Source organism: Cricetulus griseus (genome assembly GCF_003668045.3).
Source record: "Cricetulus griseus strain 17A/GY chromosome 1 unlocalized genomic scaffold, alternate assembly CriGri-PICRH-1.0 chr1_0, whole genome shotgun sequence".
In the NCBI taxonomy this organism is placed as follows: domain Eukaryota; kingdom Metazoa; phylum Chordata; class Mammalia; order Rodentia; family Cricetidae; genus Cricetulus; species Cricetulus griseus.
Window position 1 is genome coordinate 59,906,568 of NW_023276806.1, and position 18,303 is coordinate 59,924,870.

The following is an 18,303-nucleotide window of genomic DNA, read 5'->3' on the forward strand; positions in this document are numbered from 1 at the left end:
GGTGCTCGCTCTCATCACACACCCCTTTACTCCATTTTCCCGTCTCACTTGAAGGGCCCTGCCTGAATCACTCCTTGTCTCTTCCTATCTGTTGCTCTCACTGCCTCTGCCTCTCCGTGCCACCTGCCCTGTCTCTATGGTTACCAAGGCTTCCATCTGCATATTTTAGGGATGAGTTTGTGTCCAGTTGGAAGGTACCAAGGGTTTGGAAAGCTTACCAAGGATCCTAGAGAACTCAAAACGATGGAGGCCACCATATACAGATGAAAAAAAAATGTTACTGGGAAAGGAAGAGAAATATTTATAGGGAAAACACCCACTTATACTAGATATTGATATGTCGAGTGCTTTGCTTAGCGTACATCACCTCAGTAAGATGGGAACTGTTGTCTTCTTGTAACAAATGGTAATGAGGTTAAGCAAGTTCCCCCCAAGTTTCATCACTATGTTTTCATACTATTCCAAGAACTGGGCACTGGGCAATCCATCCACATACAACTTCCCAGTCTAGAGACCATTTTCTCTGACGTCTGGCATATTCTTGTTGACTGCTCATAGCTTTCTCTCCATCCTGAGGTATTTCCCTCTTTCTACTGCACGAAAGCACGACTCCCCCCGCCCCCATCTTTACCCAGGGGCTTGAAGGACACTGGGTTCCTGCCTTCTCTCCCCAACGACTTGTCTGATCCCCCAAGCCCCCTCCCTGCTGGCATTTCTCAGACACAGCTCCAATCCACGGGGTGTTGGGGGCGCATTTTGGGGCTGAGCTTGGTAGCACACAGTAACAGCAGAGGCAAGGGTATGAGTTCAAGGCTACCCTAGACTGGGTAACCATATTGTCGTCTTTTTTTTTTTTTAAGTATGTATTGGTGGCGTTGGATAGAGACTGCATAAGATTAAAGAGAGGGTCGGAAAGTCACCAAAAGACCTTGCGAGTGGGGGTGGGAGGGTGGCGCGCACGTCGTAAGGCCAGAAGGGGGCGCCAGAGCCCCTGGAGCTGGAGTCTGGCGGGTGGGAGCCTCCAGGCGGGTGCTGGGAGCGACCTCGCCGTTGGGCAGCAGTCTAGTCTCTCCCACCCACCCAGGAGGACGTTTCCCAGCAGCGGCTCTCCTCTGCGGGCTCAGCCACGTGCCTGGATGAGCTCCGAGGAGCAGGTCGTCTTGCCATCCAGAGTCCGTTCCGCCCGGGCCGAGGCGGAGGCTCTGCAGCCCCAGGTCTCAGCTCGCCCGACTCGGCCAAGCCTCAGTTCCGGTTAGCTCGCTCCCTCCCCCTCCTCCCCTCCTCCCCCTCCTCCGCTCGCCAAGATTGGCCGGGAAACCCACCAATGGGGAGCTCGGGGAGGCGGGCCCAGAGCGCGGGCTGGAGGAAGAAAAGCGAATTTCAAGTTGGCCGCTGCGTGGGCCCCGGAGTGGGGGAGGGACGGCAGGTAAGGCTTGAACTCGGTGGCTCCGACCCGGTTTGGTCCGGTACTTCCCGAATTAGTCCTCCGCGGCCGACAGCACCATAGGACAACGCCTCCGTCAGCCTGTCGGATCGGCCCCCTCCCGGGTCCCCTCCCTCCCTCCCTGGGCTCCCTCCCATTGCTGTGTTTGTTGACTGTGCATCAGAGACAGACACAGGGCTTGCTGTCGTGCCTGGGGACACACAGCCTCAGTTACAGTGCCAGCCTCTCGCGCATCTATTAAGGTCAGCCCCCGTCAAGAGCCCGACAGACTCCCGTTATCTAGCTGTCCACTCAGCTGAAACGCTCTCCCCTTCCCACCGCTTTCCTGGACCGCCTTTCCTGAATTAATAATTGAGCCCCAGCCCGACCCTGCCTGTTCAGCACTATTGGAATCTCTCTTAATTTTAAAAATCACATTATTTGTGTATTCGTGTGGGGGGGGGGCGTGGGCGTGCGCGCCACGGCTTGCGCATAGAGGTCAGAGGACAACGTGAGCGAGTCCGTTTTCCTGGCCACTTGGCAGCAAGAGTATTTACCATTTCGTGGGTCCCGCACTCTCCCTCCATCCCTCGCATCGTTTTTATTGGCAGACTCCTATGTGCTAGGATTGCAGGTTCTCTTTTGAAGTTTCTATTCTTTGGACCGAAGCTTTGGGGGAGGGGGGAACAGACTGTGGTACTGAACACATTGTGCTCAATAAACGTTAATTGAATGGAATTGATTTGTGGGAAACAGCGCCCCTGTCAAGGGGACGAATTAAAATTCCTAATATAATAAGGGAAGAAAAGAAGACAACATAGTATATAATTAAGGGCCTTTAAATTGGTGGTTTATTGCATTAATGTTTTATAATTACTCTCAGATCAGAGAAGGAAAACAGCAAAGAGAACGGGAAGGGAGGCTTTATGTCTCACAAGGTCTCAAGTGTAGAAGGTCTATAGACTCATGTGGCCATTTGTTCAAGCAACAGCTGTTTACTGAGCACCTACTACATGCCAGACACAGTGCTGGACAATGAGGATCGCAGAAAACCCCCTACTAAAATCTATCCAGTAAAGTGTTATTTAATGACTATGTGGAAAAATATTTTTGAGACAGGTTCTTGCTATGCAGTGCAAGCAGAATTGGCCTCGAACTTCTGATCCTCTGTCTCAGCCTTCTTGAAAGGCTGGGATAACAGGCTTTCATCACTACACCCCAAATTAAAAAAAAAAAATAACTGTGAAGAGTGAATCCAGCCTTACAAACACTGAGCAATAACTCTGTCCCTGAGCTACACCTCTACCCCTGTGCCAGCATCTTTAATAAAAGAATTCAATAGTTCTTTTCAGGTTATTCCACCATTTAACTTTTTTTTTTTTTTGGTTTTGTTTTTCGAGACAGGGTTTCTCTGTGGCTTTGCAGGCTGTCCTGGAACTAGCTCTTATAGACCAGGCTGGTCTCAAACTCACAGAGATCCGCCTGCCTCTGCCTCCCAAGTGCTGGGATTAAAGGCATGTGCCACCAATGCCCGGCAACTTTTTCTTTAGATTTGTTCAATTTATTATTGGTGGGGCGAGGTGGCGTGTGTGCCATGGCACGTATGTGGAGGTCAGGGGAATGAAGTATATTCTACATTTCCATTGGAAGGGGTTACAACAGGAAGGTTGCACCAACATCACACTTTTGTGTATGTGTGTGTGGAGGGGTGTTTCACCTGCATGTCTGGGCAGTATGTGTATGCAGTGCCTGCAGAATCCAAAAAAAGGCATCAGATCCCCTAAAACTGGAGTACAGACAGTTGTGAGCTGTCATGTGGGTGCTGGGAATCAGTCAGGGTCCTATGGAAGAGCTACCATGCATGCTCTTAACCGGTGAGCTATCTCTTCACACACACCCTTTTTAAGACAGGGACTCATAGAGCTCAGGCTGGCCCCAGACTCACTATAGAGCCAAAGATGAACTCAAACTTCTGAATGACAGTATTGGCCCATAGCTTTGTGCTAAGCAAGTTTTATTTTTTGTGGGATTTTATTTGACTTTTTTTTTGGTTTTTTTTTTTAATATATACTAAAGATTGAATTTTAACCTCATGGATTGCTAGGTCGGGGTGTATCACCAGCCCTCTGCATTCTTCTTGTTTGTGGTGTGTTTTGTCTGCATGTATGTCTTTGCACCACTTGTGTGCCCTCAGAGAGCAGAAAAGGATGTTGGATTCTCTGGGACCAGGGTTACAAACAGTTGTGAGTCACTGTGTGGGTGCTGGGAATCTAATCCCAGGTCCTCTAGAAGAGCAGTCAGTGCTCTCAACCACTGAACCATCTCTCTAGCCGTCCTCTGCATTGTTAAAAATAGAACATGCTTTTGACTTGTTAACTGTAGGATATACATTTATTCTACAAAACTTGCAAATATAGTAATATAGGGATAGTGTGCATTATTCCATAATCCTAATGTAGTGTTTACTGATTACTATTTTCCAAGTTTAAACTTTATTATTGTCATATGTACACACACATGCCACAGCATGCATGTTGCAGAGGCCAGCCATGTAATGTTATATCTCCATTTCACTTTTTTGTGGTCTCGGGGATGGAACTCAGGTCCTTAGACTTGCACTGTCATGCAGCAAATGCCTCTACCTGCTGAGCCATCTTTCCTGCCCATTCCTAGGATCTGGAGATATATTCTTAGTTTACTCTGTATTTATGCATAAATTTGTGTTTTTATAAGTAAATAGGACACTCAATAAATTCAACTTTATACCAAGAATGAAAACACAAAAAGAAAATAACAAGTAAACATGGCTTTATATCATATTCCCCCCTTGCCCCTCATACTTCATATTATCAACCTCCTGTCTCTATATAACTTGGTCATGACATTTATGATAACAGATAATCACTTATGTCATTTCACAATTTGTTGTTTGAAACAAGGTCTCACTATATAACCTGTGCTGGCTTGGACCACTTCCTGCCTTAGCCTCTTGTGTGCTAGGACTATAGGTATGCATCACAATACCTAGTTTATTTCAGAACTTTTGCTGCCTTAAATAGCTCTTTAACAAACATTCGGATACTTTTATTGCAGAATATGTGATTATTTAGAATGGATTTTGTGTAGATGGACTTTTCTGTCCTGCCAGCCAGTTCCCAAATAACCACACAGCGATTTATTATTATAAATGCTCAGCCAATAGCTCAGGCTTGTTACTATCTAACTCTTACATTTTAAATTAACCTATATTTCTTATCAGTACCTTTTCTCAGTATAGCAAGTTCATCTCCTCCTCTCTGCGTCACCATTCGATTCTAAGTCCTGCCTAACCACTCCCTGTCCATTTATTGGCCAGTCAGCTTCTTTATTAACCCAATCACAGTGACATATATTCACACAGTGTAAAGGGATATTCCACATTTTAACAAGAGGGCTTCCAGATTGAGAATAAAACATTCAAAACCTTGAGAGGTTGTTAGTCTTTCCATTGAGGTGTGGTCATGTTTTAGTTTGCTTTCTATTGCTGTAATAAAACACTATACAACTTAGGGAGGGAAGTGTTTATTTGACTTACACATCCCAGTCTCAGTCTATCATGAAGAGAAGCAAAGGCGGGAACCTGGATGCAGGAGGCCATGGAGGATGGTGCTGACTGACCTGCTCTCCAAGGCTTTCCCAGTTGCTTCTCCATACAACCCGAAAGCCACCTGCTTAATGGTGGCACCACCCACAGTGAGCTGGGCCCTCCCACACCAATCAACAATGAAGAACATGCCCCCAAGACTTTCCCTGAGCCCCATCTGATGGAATCATTTTCTCCATTAAAATTCCTTCTTTCCAGATGGCCCTAGCTTGTGCCAATTTGACAGAAAACTAACCAGTACAGTCAAGGTCCATCTGAGGGGAATCTCACCACAACCTGAATATTATCATTTACATTTTTTTTTAGTTCCTTTGTTAGGTAGAAAATGGTTTTACTGGGCTAGGGAGATGGCTCAATCCATAAATACTTTCATCTCAAGATGTAAAATCTAGGTTCATATCCCTGGAACCTACTTGTAAAAGCAGGACAAATATGGTGGCCTTCGGTGTAATACCAGCATTCCTATGGTGAGATGGGAGGTAAAGACCAGAAAATACCACAGAAACTCTCAGGCCAGCTGTGGCCAACAAGAAAGACCTTGCCTCTAAAACAAAGCAGAGGATGTAGATCACACCCAAAGTTGTTCTCTGACCTCCACACACGTCACAGCCCACAGGCACCTTCACACACAAACACCTGCACATGCATACAAATACATTTTTTAAAGCAGGGGCAGGAAAGACAGCTCAGGGTTAGGAGGGTACACTGCTCTCACAGAGGACATGTTTATGTCCCAGTGCCCATCTGCAACCCCAGCTACAGGAGAATCTGACTCTGGCCTCTGTGGGCACATGCACCCACATGCACATAACCCACAAATATACAATACACATAATTAAAAATAACTATGTCTTGAAAGAAAGAGACCAGGCATTTGGGAGGCAGAGGCAGGCAGATCTCTGTGGGTGTGAGGCCAGCCTGGTCTACATAGTTCTAGAACAACCAACACTATGTAGAGAGAGCCTATACCAATAGATAGATAGATAGATAGGTAGGTAGGTAGGTAGGTAGGCAGGCAGAGATGATAGATATTTTTGTCAATTTTCTGTTCATATTCTTTTTTTTTTTTTTTTTTGAGACAGGATTTCTCTGTGTAGCTTTGGAGCCTATCCTGGCACTCGCTCTGGAGACCAGGCTGGCCTCGAACTCACAGAGATCCACCTGCCTCTACCTCCCGAGTGCTGGGATTAAAGGCGTAAACCACCATATTCTTTTGTTGTTGTTTATTTGTTTTGAGACAGGGTCTCACTATGTACCTTGGCTGGCCTGGAACTCTTTTGTAGAATAGGCTGGCTTTGAACTCACAGAGACCCACCTGTCTCTGCCTCAAGTGCTAGGAAAGGTACTGGACACTATGTTCAGCCTTTGTTTATTTTGTTTTGTTTTCTATTTGTTTGGTTTGGGTTTTTTGAGACAATGTCTTAATATGTAGCCTAGGCTTGCCTAGAGTTTACAATTTCCCTGTCTCAGCTTATCTAATGCTGGGATTACAGACATGTGCAACATGCCCACCCTACTTACTGTTTTGCCCCTGTAGTACCAGGGTCTTGATCCTGGGGCCTTGTACCTCCTGAGCAAGGGATATATTAGGGAGATGCATGTCCAGCTATCATTTCTTTTGTGGAGAATGAATGTTTTTCCAATAACTTAGTATTACTTCGTGCCTTGTTTACTACAAATGCAGAATTAGAGTGCCCCAGGACTGATCACTACATCATCTCCTTTTGGGACTTCACCTACTCTTGTGGCTTAAACTCTTATTTGTAAACTGATGACTCCACCAGAGTATATTCTTCACGTAGGGAGCACCAAGGGTGCACACGAGTTTTGCTATTGTTCAGTTTGTCCACTTTTATCAGCATTCAGCAACTTCATGGCACATAGTAGGTGTTGTAGTTTGAGTGAGCATGGCCCTCAAGAGGCTCATGTATTTGGATGATTGGTCCCCAGTTGGTTGAACTGTTTGGGAAGGATTAGAAGGTGTGGCCTTGTTGGAGGAGGTGTTTCACTGGGGGGTGGGCTTTCAATTTTCAAAAGCCCTCATTGTTCCTAGTTAGCTTTCTCTCTCTGCCTCATGACTATGGATGAGATGTGAGCTCTCAGCTACTACTTCTGTGCCATGCCTGCCTGCCTGCCTGCCAGGTCATAGACTCATCCTCTGAAACTGTAAGCCCCCAATAAAGTCTCTTCTGTAAGTCGCCTTGGTTATGGTGTCTCTTCACAGCAATTTAAAAGTAATTAGGATGGTGGGTTTATTATTACTATTATTCCCATTTTACAGACAAAGAAAGAATCAAGGTTTATGTAGCTAGAAAATGACAAAACTGGAACTTTGTTTGGGTGGTTTTGGTGTTTTGAGACAGGGACTCATGTTGCCCAGGATGGCTTGGCACTTACTGAGTAGCCTAGGATGGCCTTGAACTCCAGAGCACCCTGCCTTTACATCTCAAGGGCTAGGATCACAGACATGTGCTCCCACACCCAGCTCTGCCATCCTTAAACACCATGTGTGTGTTGGTGGGTTTTGTGTGTTTTGTTGAAATGTGCTCTTTAGTGACTTTTACTATAGCACAAAGGTGTGTATAACCGGGCCTGAGTGTGTGCTGTGAAAGCTGTCTTGAGGGGAAAGCACAGTACACTAATGAGCACTACGGAGGGCTGATGTTAATAGAACAGATCTGGGCCTCAAGAATCTCAATGCTTTTATTAGTGCATGCTAATTACATAACAATGGGTTCCATTATGACATTTTCATAGGTAAACTTCAATCATCTATGTACAGTTTATTGTCTCTCCTCTGTCTCTCTCCTCTCTCTCTCTCTCTCCTCTCTCTCTCTCTCCTCTCTCTCTCTCTCTCTCTCTCTCACACACACACACACACACACACACACACACCCTTTCTTGTCCCTGTCCCATTCCTGCTAACCCCCTTCTTCCCAGTTAGAGCCCCTTGTGCTTTTGTATCTTATCAGTGTGTGATGCAATCAGTTTCATTAGCATTGTTTATGGAGCATAGGAAATTACTTCTTTTCTTTTCTTTTCTTTTCTTTTCTTTTCTTTTCTTTTCTTTTTCTGAGACAAGATCTATGTAGCCTTGGCTGATTTAGAGTTCCCTGTGTAGAGCAGGCTGGCCTAAGCTCACAGAGATCCACCTGCCTCTGTCTCTCTAGCGCCAGGATTAAAGCCCCAGGTTGGGCTCAGGGAGGGTTTCTTTAGAGGAGCTTGACAGCCTTACCAGTGGCTACACCACTGAAGAAAATGCCTCTGGCTCTCCCATCAGTTACTAAGGTCTTATAAATTCTTAGGGAGGAGTAGTCCCCATGATCTCCTCCTTCAGTGACAGGATATGAACAGAGCCAGTCTTGTGTCAACCTTGTGTAGTTAATCACAAGGGCTCAGTCTAGAAATCAGTGTGCCACGCATACCAACCTTTCTCCCCTGCAAAGTCCTCTTAAACCTTAGAGTGGGTAACACTGGTGTCTTATGGCTTGACAACAGACAGTCCTCTTTCCTCTGTACTTTGACCAGTCTCTAGTGTCACCGCTAACCATAACAAAAAGAAGCTCCTCTGCCAAAGCCGACAGCAGCACTAATCCACGAGTTGAGAACAGTTACTGAGAAGGTGTTTACCAGAACCACAGTAGTAGCTTCCCACTTGGACCTTTGATCTCCATGGCTGGAAGCTTTTGAGTGGGTTTACAGTATCATTTGTTACAATCGTAAATGGATTCATTACAGATCCCCAAGCTGAAAGGACGAGACCTGTGCTGTCTAGTTTCTGACCAACAGCTCGATGCCTGCATTAAATAGCATTTGTTGCTTTTCCTCTGCTCTTTGGTGATCGCTTGTTTCATGCATGAGTGTGTGGAAATGGGGTTAGAGTTGTCAAGCCTCCAAGTTCATGGCCTTTTCTTAGTTCCCCATTGCCTTGCCATCAGAACCACTTTCTCCTCCACAGCTGGAGCTGTATCTGTCAAAAGGAAGGAGACCAAAGCCGGCTGCTTAGTCCTCTTCCTTGAAAGAAGCTAAAGACCCATGACAAGCTACACGAGTCAACAGCAATCTTTTTGTTCCATTTTTTTCATGTTCGGCTCTCCTAACTCCTCAGATCTCCATCTTCTTCCTGCTATAGATTATTCTTGTATACAATTCTGTATATAAGACATATAATATATTTACATTTAATTCAATTTTTAAACTTTTACTTTAGTATGTATGTGAGAGAGAGAAAGGGTGGGGGAGAGAATCCTCAAAGTTCTCTGACCTCGTCTGTCCCCGCCCTCCACCTTGTCGAGGCAAGGGTCTCTAACCACTGAGTAGTGAACTTCAGACTAGCTAGCCTATAAACTTCCACCAATTCTCCTGTTTCCCATCAGTTCTGTGGCTCAGACTCAGGTGGTCAGCTTGTATACCAAGGGACCTTACCCACTGAGACTTCCCCCTTGTTCCTGTGGTTAAAATCTTAAATCGGTGATTTTATTTATTGGCTAGTCATGTTGGCACATAACTGTAATCTTAGAACTTTTGAGGTAAAAACAAGGAGGCTCATGAGTTTGGAAATACCTGTGTATCCCAGGCTAGCCCCAGACTCCCTTAGCTGTCCTCTTTCCTCAGCCCCCACCAAGTACCGGGATTACAGGCTTAAGCCATGGAGCCTACCTAATATTTCCTCTTATAAAAAGAAGTATTCATATATTATAGGAAAAATGAAAGGAAGAAGAACACAGAAAGGAAGAAGAACAATCATGAAAGCCTGTCACCTGAATGAAAACAATGTTTACAGAGTGTAAATGTTACAGGTTATAGTTCAGTGACTGAGTATTCTCTCTTATTTATTTATTTATTTATTTACCTACCTATTTATTTGGTTTTTCGAGACAGGGTTTCTCATGGCTTTGGAGGATGTGCTGGAACTAGCTCTTGTAGACCAGGCTGGTCTCAAACTCACAGAGATTCGCCTGCCTCTGCCTCCGGAGTGCTGGGATTAAAGGTGTGTGCCACCACCGCCCGGCTGAGTACTCTCTTAGAATATGGAAAAACCTGTATTCAGCTTCCAGTCCTACAAAATAATAAGCTAAAATAAAACAAAAATAGATTTACAGAAAAGCTGGGCAGATAACCCCCAGTGTTCCCATACAGCCCTGATACACAGTTTCCCTATTATTAATGTTGTATGTTACAATTAATGAACCACTATTCTTTCTTTCTTTCTTTCTTTCTTTCTTTCTTTCTTTCTTTCTTTCTTTCCTTTTCAGTTTTTCCAGTCAGGATTTCTCTGTGTAGCCTTGGCTATCCTGGAACTTGATCTGAGGACCAGGCTGACCTTGAACTCACAGAGATCCTCCAGCCTCTGCCTCCCAAGTGCTGGGATTAAAGATGTGCACTACCACTGCCTGGCATATTATTATTTTTCAAGGTTCATATTCCATCCAGATTTCTTTAGTTTTTATATAATGGTCTTTTCATGTGTTGCAATCCCATCCAGAATACCCCGTTACATTCTGCCCCATTCCCTGGGACTCCTCTGAACTATGACCGTTTCTCAGTTTCTTTTTTTTATAATCTTGACAGTTTTGAAGAGAACTGGTCAGATTTGCTATAGGCTAGCCCTCTGTTGGAATGATGACACAGAGGTAAAATACCATTTCAAGTCTGGCACCTGCATGGAGGCCTAGCACTTGGGAAGCTGAGACAGAGTGTTCAAGGACAGCCTGGGCTACATAATGAGACCTTGTTGAGGAAGGATGAAAGGACAGGAGAGAGGGAGAGAGAAAAGGAAGGAGACACATGGCTTGTAGTCCCAGCACTCCAGAGTAGAGATGGACAGGTCTGAAGGTGGCAGGTCACTGTCATTGTGTGCTACATAGTGAGTTTCAGGCCAACCTGGGCTACAGGAGATCCCAAGTCAACAAAATGAGAAAAGAATCTTTTTTTTTTTTTTTTAAGATTTATTTATTTATTATGTGTATAGTGTGTCGGCTTGTATGTATGCCTGCAGCAGGCCAGAAGAGGGCACCAGATCTCATTACAGATGGTTGTGAGCCACCATGTGGTTGCTGGGAATTGAACTCAGGACCTTTAAGAAGAGCAGGCAGTACTCTTAACCACTGAGCCATCTCTCCGGCCTGAAACAATGTCTTTACATCGTGTTGAGAATACATATGAGTTACTGCCCATGTGAGTTACTGCTGTTGATGTTTTGGTCACCTGATTGGCCATTAGAAAGTTACTCCATGGGTTGGAGAGATGCCTCAGAGGTTAAGAGCACTGGCTGCTCTTCCAGAGGTCCTGAGTTCAATTCCCAGCAACCACATGGTGGCTCGCAACCATCTATAGAGAGATCTGATGCCCTCTTCTGGCATAAAGTCGTACATGCAGATAGTGTCTAAAATAAATAAATCTTTAAAAAAAAAAAAAGTTACTTCATACCCTCCAATTTGCCAAAAGCATGTGGGACAAAATTTCCTATACAACTGACTTATGAATCAGAAATTATGCTCCTGTCCTGTTAGTGTGGGATATCTACATGCTTTAGCTTATGTTTTAGCTTGGACTATCTACATAATTTGTTTAGAATTCTGCATGGGACATTTGTCTTTTCCCAGTCATTTATATCACTATGAACTCATGGACATTTATTTCATACTTTGGGATTATAATCTAATGTTGATTTGTTTTATTGGGGGCCGAAGAGATGGCTCTGTGATTAAGAGTTGAGTTCGAGTCCCAACACCTCATCTGGCTCCAACCATCTGTAACTCCAGTCTTGGGTAAAACAGTGCCCTCTTCTGGCCTTCATGGGCACTACACACATGGTACAAATACATGTCTGCAAAACACTTATACACATAAAATAAAAATCTCAAAAATTAAAAAGATTTATTTTATTATTATGGGTCTCTGTGTGTGCACATGAATACAGGTGTCATGAAGGCCAAAGGCATTGGATCCTCTGGAGTTAGAGATACAGATGGTTATAAGTCATCCTTTGTGAGTGCTGAGAACCAAATTCAAGTCATCTGCAAGAGCAGTGCCCACTCTTAAATGCTGAGACAACTCTGTAGCCAACATTTATTATTTTCAGTGCTTTAAAATCTTTAAAATATTATTTATTTTTACTTATCTCTGTGTGCCTACTTGCCTGTAGGAGTACCGTGTATGTGAAATGTCTATGGAGGCTGTAAAAGGGCTTGGGAATTGGAAATTGCCTGATGTGAGAGGTGGGAACCAACCCTAGTCCTCTGCAAGAGCAGCACATACTTTTAGCCACCAGGCCAGTTCTGCTGGGATTAAAGGCGTGTGCCACCACCTCCCTGCTAAAAATATTTTTAAAAATTTAAAGGGAGCTGGAGAGATTACTCAGCAGTTAAGAGCACTGGCTGTTCTTCCAGAGGTTCAATACTCAGCATCCACGTGGCAACTCATGATTGTAATGCCAGTTCCAGAGTACCTGATCCCTCATAGAGATATCCATGCAGGCAAAACACCAGTGCACATAAATTAAAACATTTTAATAATTTAAAATTGTGTGTGTGTGTGTGTGTGTGTGTGTGTGTGTGTGTGTGTGTGTGCAGATACCCATGGAGGCCAGACAAGGGTGTTAGATTCCCTGAAGCTGGGTTTAAAAGTGGTTGTGGGCTAGCAGACACAAGTACTAGTAACTAAACTCCACTCCTCTGCAAAAAGCAGTGCATAAGCCAGGCTGTGGTGGCGCACGCCTTTAATCCCAGCACTCGGGAGGCAGAGACAGGCGGATCTCTGTGAGGTTGAGACCAACCTGATCTATAAGAGCTAGTTCCAGCACAGCCTCCAAAGCCACAGAGAAACCATATATATTATTTTGCCTTTTTTTTTCTTTTTTTAAAGACAGGATTTGTCTGCATAGCCCTGGCAGTTCTGAAACTTGCTCTATGGACCAGGCTGGCTTCAAATTCAGGGATCTGCCTGTGTTTGCCTCCCAAGTGCTGAGATTAAAGGCGTGCCCCACTGCCCAGCACCATTGACTTTTTTAAGTGTCACAGAGAAACAATTTGGAATATAGCTCAGAGGTACAGTGCTTACTTAGCGTAAGAAATGCCCTGGGTTTGAACCTTAGCATTGAGAAAAATGTCACCTGCCATAGGATATTGGTGTCATGTAGTTCCTTGTACTTCTTTATCTCTTTGTTTTTGTCTTTATTAGGTTTTTCTCCCTGGATCTCTGAGTATCCAGGCCCCCTCCACCATGGCCAGCCGGGGTGGGGGCCGGGGTCGTGGCCGAGGCCAGTTGACCTTCAACATGGAGGCTGTGGGCATTGGGAAGGGTGATGCTTTACCCCCACCCACTCTACAGCCTTCTCCACTCTTCCCCGTGAGTGTCCCCCTCCTCCCTAAGACTCCCATGTGCCCCTCACTGACTGCATGTGACCACAGAGTCCTAGTGGCCCATCCTAAGCCACCCTCATCTCCACCCTCAGCCTCCGGAGTCCCGACCCACAGAAGACAAAGAAGTGTTTATTGTTTATTTTCATACTCCCCCCCCTGCCGAGCTTTCAAAAGATGCTGCACTGCCATTTCTCTGGCTCTCTGTTTACTGGGGACAATGGATTCAACTTAGGGGGAAAGCCCTGTAAAGTTTTTACCACATTTTCCCCCTAAACTAACCATTGTGCCTTCTCAGCCCTTAGAGTTCCACCCAGTGCCTCTGCCCGCAGGAGAGGAAGGGGAGTATGTTCTGGCACTGAAGCAAGAGCTGCGTGGGGCCATGAGGCAGCTCCCATACTTCATCCGGCCAGCTGTCCCCAAGAGAGGTCAGTGGAAATGCTAGCATCGTGTTTAGAGCCTTCTGTAGGCAGTGCCCATGCTCAGCGCCCTTGGGGACCGGAGAGACTCAGGATGTTTACTATCTAATGGAGAGAGCATTAAAATTCCCGTCTGTGTCTGAAAAGTATACCTTATTCATTCAAGGTTTGAGTTGACATTAAAGCATTAGCGTCTTACTTCATATGTATAAGTGAGGTGCAAAACAAACTGTAACACAACTCACGAGCCTATTAACTAACTGGAAGGACCCTGATGCTAGCTAGGTGTCTGAGAACCCCACCTGTGCCAAGCATTTTCCTTTCAGTAGTGAGAGCAGGAGATGGGAGAAGGCAGTGCTACTGGCAGACTTGGGATATTTACCCATGGTGAGGAAGTACAGTATTTTAGTATTGGCAATTAATGCTTTTATACTGAGGCCTTGAGAGCTGAGGGCTGCAGAGATGGGAGACTTAGGAAACTAACCTCATTAGAAAGAGGGAGAGAGAAGACTGAACCCTGGCTTTTATCCTGGTGTATACTGTCCACTGAAGACATTGCCTCTCAGAAGAACAGAAGGGCAAAAAGGAACAACCAGGCAGGGTGGAAGAGGGGCAAGGTATTCTCTGAAGTTGGCACCACTGGGCTCTGGGTTTGGAGTGAGGTAATCAATAATTCCCGAGAATTCAGAGGGGTAGACTCTTAGGTACAAATTTGTTCTACGCATAAAACTCTGACTTATGACCTCTGACTCTCAGATGTGGAACGGTACTCAGACAAGTACCAGATGTCTGGGCCAATGGACAATGCCATCGACTGGAACCCTGGTAGGTGACTGGCCCTCACTGAATGCCCTTCCTCAGAGGTGCCACGGGGTGCTTGGGTGCCACAAATCACCCTCCCTTTCCTGTACAGCATCCAGAACGAGAGTCTTAGATGTGCTGTCGACACTCTCAGGTTCTACTTAAGAAACCCACTAACAGTGCCACCTCCCCAGAGGCGCCCAGCCAGCAGTCTTGTTTTTTCTGAAAAACTTCAAGCCAATCCCTCCTTCCTGTCCTTTAAAACCCTCACCTTCCCTTTAGTACCAGTCATCACTCAGGGAAGCCCCCAGGGTCCTTCTGACCTTCACACTCTCACTGTTCCCAGATTGGAGGCGTCTACCCAGAGAGCTCAAGATTCGAGTTCGGAAACTACAGAAGGAACGTAAGTGAACCTAGAAAAGGGTGAGGGTTCATCTGCTGATGCTATGATAACCACACGAGGGCAGCAGAGTGACGTGTTTGCTGCTGGAGGGAGAGAGGGCTCAGCTGATAAAGACACCTGCCACCAATCCCTAGAACCCAGGGTAGAGAGAACCCACCCTGACTTCCAATGGGGAGTGTGTGTGTGTGTGTGTGTGTGTGTGTGTGTGTGTGTGCGCGCGCATCCAAGTAACATAACAAAACATCTTGTGAAAGAGAAAAAAGGAAGAAAAAGAACCAGAGAAATGGTTTAGTCCTTAAGCGTATGCACTGCTTTCACTCACATCAGGTGGCTCACAACTGCCTCTAACTCCAGCTGTAGGGGATCCAGTGCCCCCTCCAGGTTTCCATGGGCAAGCACGCGCACACACACACACACACACACACACACACACACACACACACACACACACACACACACACACACAGACACAGACACACACACACACACACACACACAGACACAGACACACACACATACACACACACACACACAGACACAGAGACACAGACAGAGACACACACACGCAGACACACACACACATATACACACACACACACACACAGACACACACACACACATATACACACACACACACACACAGAGACACAGACACAGACACACACAGAGAGACACACACACACACACAGAGAGACACAGAGACACAGAGACACACACACACACAGACACACAGACACACAGACACACACACACACAGACACACAGACACAGACACACACACACACACACACACACACACACACAGTCGGGAGATGTGCTCCCTAAGGGTTCGCTGTTTGATCCTCCAAACAGGGGCCACCATTTTACTCCCCAAGAGGCCCCCTAAGGCCATGGAAGATAAGGAGGAAACAATACAGAAGCTTGAGGTGAGGAGGAAGTATGACAGACAGCTGGGCTCCAGGTCCCTTAGAGCCTCAGTGCTCCCTGTGTTAGCCGAGTGTGAGCTTCTCTTCCTATTCACCCTCACATGAGACTCTAGAGAAGAAGGAGGAAGAAGTGACTTCAGAGGAGGACGAAGAGAAAGAAGAAGAAGAAGACAAGGAAGAGGGGGAAGAAGAGGAGTACGATGAGGAGGAGCACGAAGAGGTGAAGGGGATTTCTGCTCCTCCCTCTCCCTCATACCCTCCCTCCCGACTCGCTCCCCCCCCCTCTCTCTGTCTCTCTTAAAGGCTTGTTTTGTTGTTTTGTTTGTTTTTAATGCTCAAGTGTGGAAAAATATGGACCAGTGTGAGTGCCATCCTTGAACAGGGGCCATGCTAATCTTTGCTATAATCATTCCGATTTTAGTGTCTGTGCTGCCGAAGAGAGCACATTTGTTTTGGTTTTTGGTTTTGGTTTTTGAAGCAGGGTCTCCCTGCATAAACTAGATTGGCCTGAAACTCTCCAGAAATCCTCCTGCGACTACTTCTTACTGTTGGGATTACAGGAGTACACCTCCACCCCCAGGCTTATCATAGAAAAGAGTTTTTTGATTTGTTTTTTAGTGAGTGTGTGTGTGTGTGTGTGTGTGTGTGTGTGATGGCAAATGTGTGGAGGTCAGAAGACAACTTGTGGGAGTTGGTTCTCTCCTACCATGTGGGTTCTGGTCCTCCAGCTTGGCAGAAAGCTCCTTTTGTGCTAAGCCATCCCACGGACCCTGGGCTCTCAACTCTTTTTTTTTTTTTTAAGATTTTATTTATTTATTATGTATACAACATTCTGCTTCCATGTATCTCTGCACACCAGAAGAGGGCACCAGATCTCATAATGGATGGTTATGAGCCACCATGTGGTTGCTGGGAATTGAATTCAGGACCTCTGGAAGAGCAGTCCGTGCTCTTAACCTCTGAGCCATCTCTCCAGCCCCTGGGCTCTCAACTCTTACACGGGAGATGTTCTCAGGGAGGGAGGCCTACAATGACAGTGCCACCAATGGCTGCATTTCATCTGCTTCTGGCCCGTTCTCAAAGCCTATGACATGGTGGTAAGAGGGCTCAGAGGGTGAAGGTGCATGCTGCCAAGCCTTTTGACCTGAATTCAATCCCTGGAACCCAATACGTGATGGACAGAACTGATTTCTGCAAGTGTCCTCTGACCCCTACACATGAACCAGGGCATATGCACATACACCCCCCCCCCCATACACTCATAGTCACAGAAACAAGTAAATAAATGTAATTTAAAATATATGGCATGGGGTTGGAGTGATGGCTCAGGGGTTAAGGGCACTTGCTACTTTTCCAGAAGACTCAAGCTCCATTCCCACTGCCCACATGGCAGTTCACTACCTGTAACTCCAGTTCCAGAACATATGATGCTATTTTCTGGCATCTGAGGACTCCAGGAATGCAAGCAGTACACAGACATAGGTGCCAACAAGACACTTATACACATAAAATAAACTTCTAACAGCTGGTGGGGTGTCCCAGACACACTCGAAAGGTGTGTCTGGGAGAGAAGTGTCTGGAAAAAGAAGGGGAAGAAAAACTGTGAAGTTATTGCTGACCTTTGCTTCTTTTTACATTTCAGGAAACTGATTACATCATGTCATATTTTGACAATGGAGAGGACTTTGGAGGTGACAGTGATGACAATATGGATGAGGCTATATACTGAAAATCTGGGCCCTTATATCCTTCTTAATTTTTGATATAGAATCTAAAATTATTTAGGGTTTTTCCTGTTTTTGTTGTTGTTTTTGAGACAGGATCTCACATAGCCTAGGCTGACCTGGAACTCAGTATGTAGCTGAGGTTGACCCTGAACTCTTGACCCTCTTACCTCCACCTTCCAAGTCTTGAGATTGCCCGCACCATCACACCAGACTTAGTCAGAATCCAGGTGGCCTGCCTGTTCCCTGGGGGTTGTGATGAACAGCAATGACAAATCTCTGTGTCACATCTCACATTTGGGGAAAAGACTGATGTCTTGGTATGGAAGCAGAGTTGAGGTGTAACTGGGTTGCTAGCATGGAGACAGCTGTGTACACACCTCTACTTGATTCTTGTAAGCCCTTGTGGACATACTTGGGGTGGAAACAGTTAAGAGGAGTAAGGCCTGTTTTGTATTTTTAAATAAAATGTTTGTATCTGTCTCACTGTGATGTCTACCAGGAAAGGGTGGGGGCGGAGGAAAGGCTGAAGGGGCTGTCCAGTCAAGCCTTCCTCATACTCCCTCACCCCCCACCCTGCCCCAAGCACTGGCCGGGGTGCCAG

General features: G+C 45.7%; 1 protein-coding gene and 1 pseudogene across 6 annotated transcripts; one reads left to right on the plus strand and one right to left on the minus strand.

Annotated features, from left to right (window-relative positions):
- The first annotated feature begins 1,128 nt into the window (after window positions 1-1,128).
- Polr3gl (RNA polymerase III subunit GL) lies at window positions 1,129-18,182 on the plus strand. Of its 6 annotated transcripts, none has more exons than XM_027393704.2 (8): window positions 1,270-1,426; window positions 13,248-13,415; window positions 13,725-13,854; window positions 14,602-14,670; window positions 14,993-15,049; window positions 15,902-15,975; window positions 16,082-16,195; window positions 17,618-18,182. In XM_027393704.2, the coding sequence occupies exons 1-8, from the start codon at window positions 1,325-1,327 to the stop codon at window positions 17,702-17,704; spliced, it is 801 nt and encodes a 266-aa protein (XP_027249505.1). In that variant the 5' UTR covers window positions 1,270-1,324; the 3' UTR covers window positions 17,705-18,182. The 6 variants fall into 6 exon arrangements, with proteins under 6 accessions (XP_035306230.1, XP_027249508.1, XP_027249505.1 ...); XM_027393706.2 differs by lacking the exon at window positions 1,270-1,426 and adding an exon at window positions 1,546-1,686 and having other exon boundaries at window positions 17,618-17,704; XM_027393705.2 differs by lacking the exon at window positions 1,270-1,426 and adding an exon at window positions 12,944-13,114 and having other exon boundaries at window positions 17,618-17,704.
- On the minus strand, window positions 16,321-16,420 carry LOC113833224 (annotated as a pseudogene).
- Window positions 18,183-18,303: the final 121 nt, after the last annotated feature.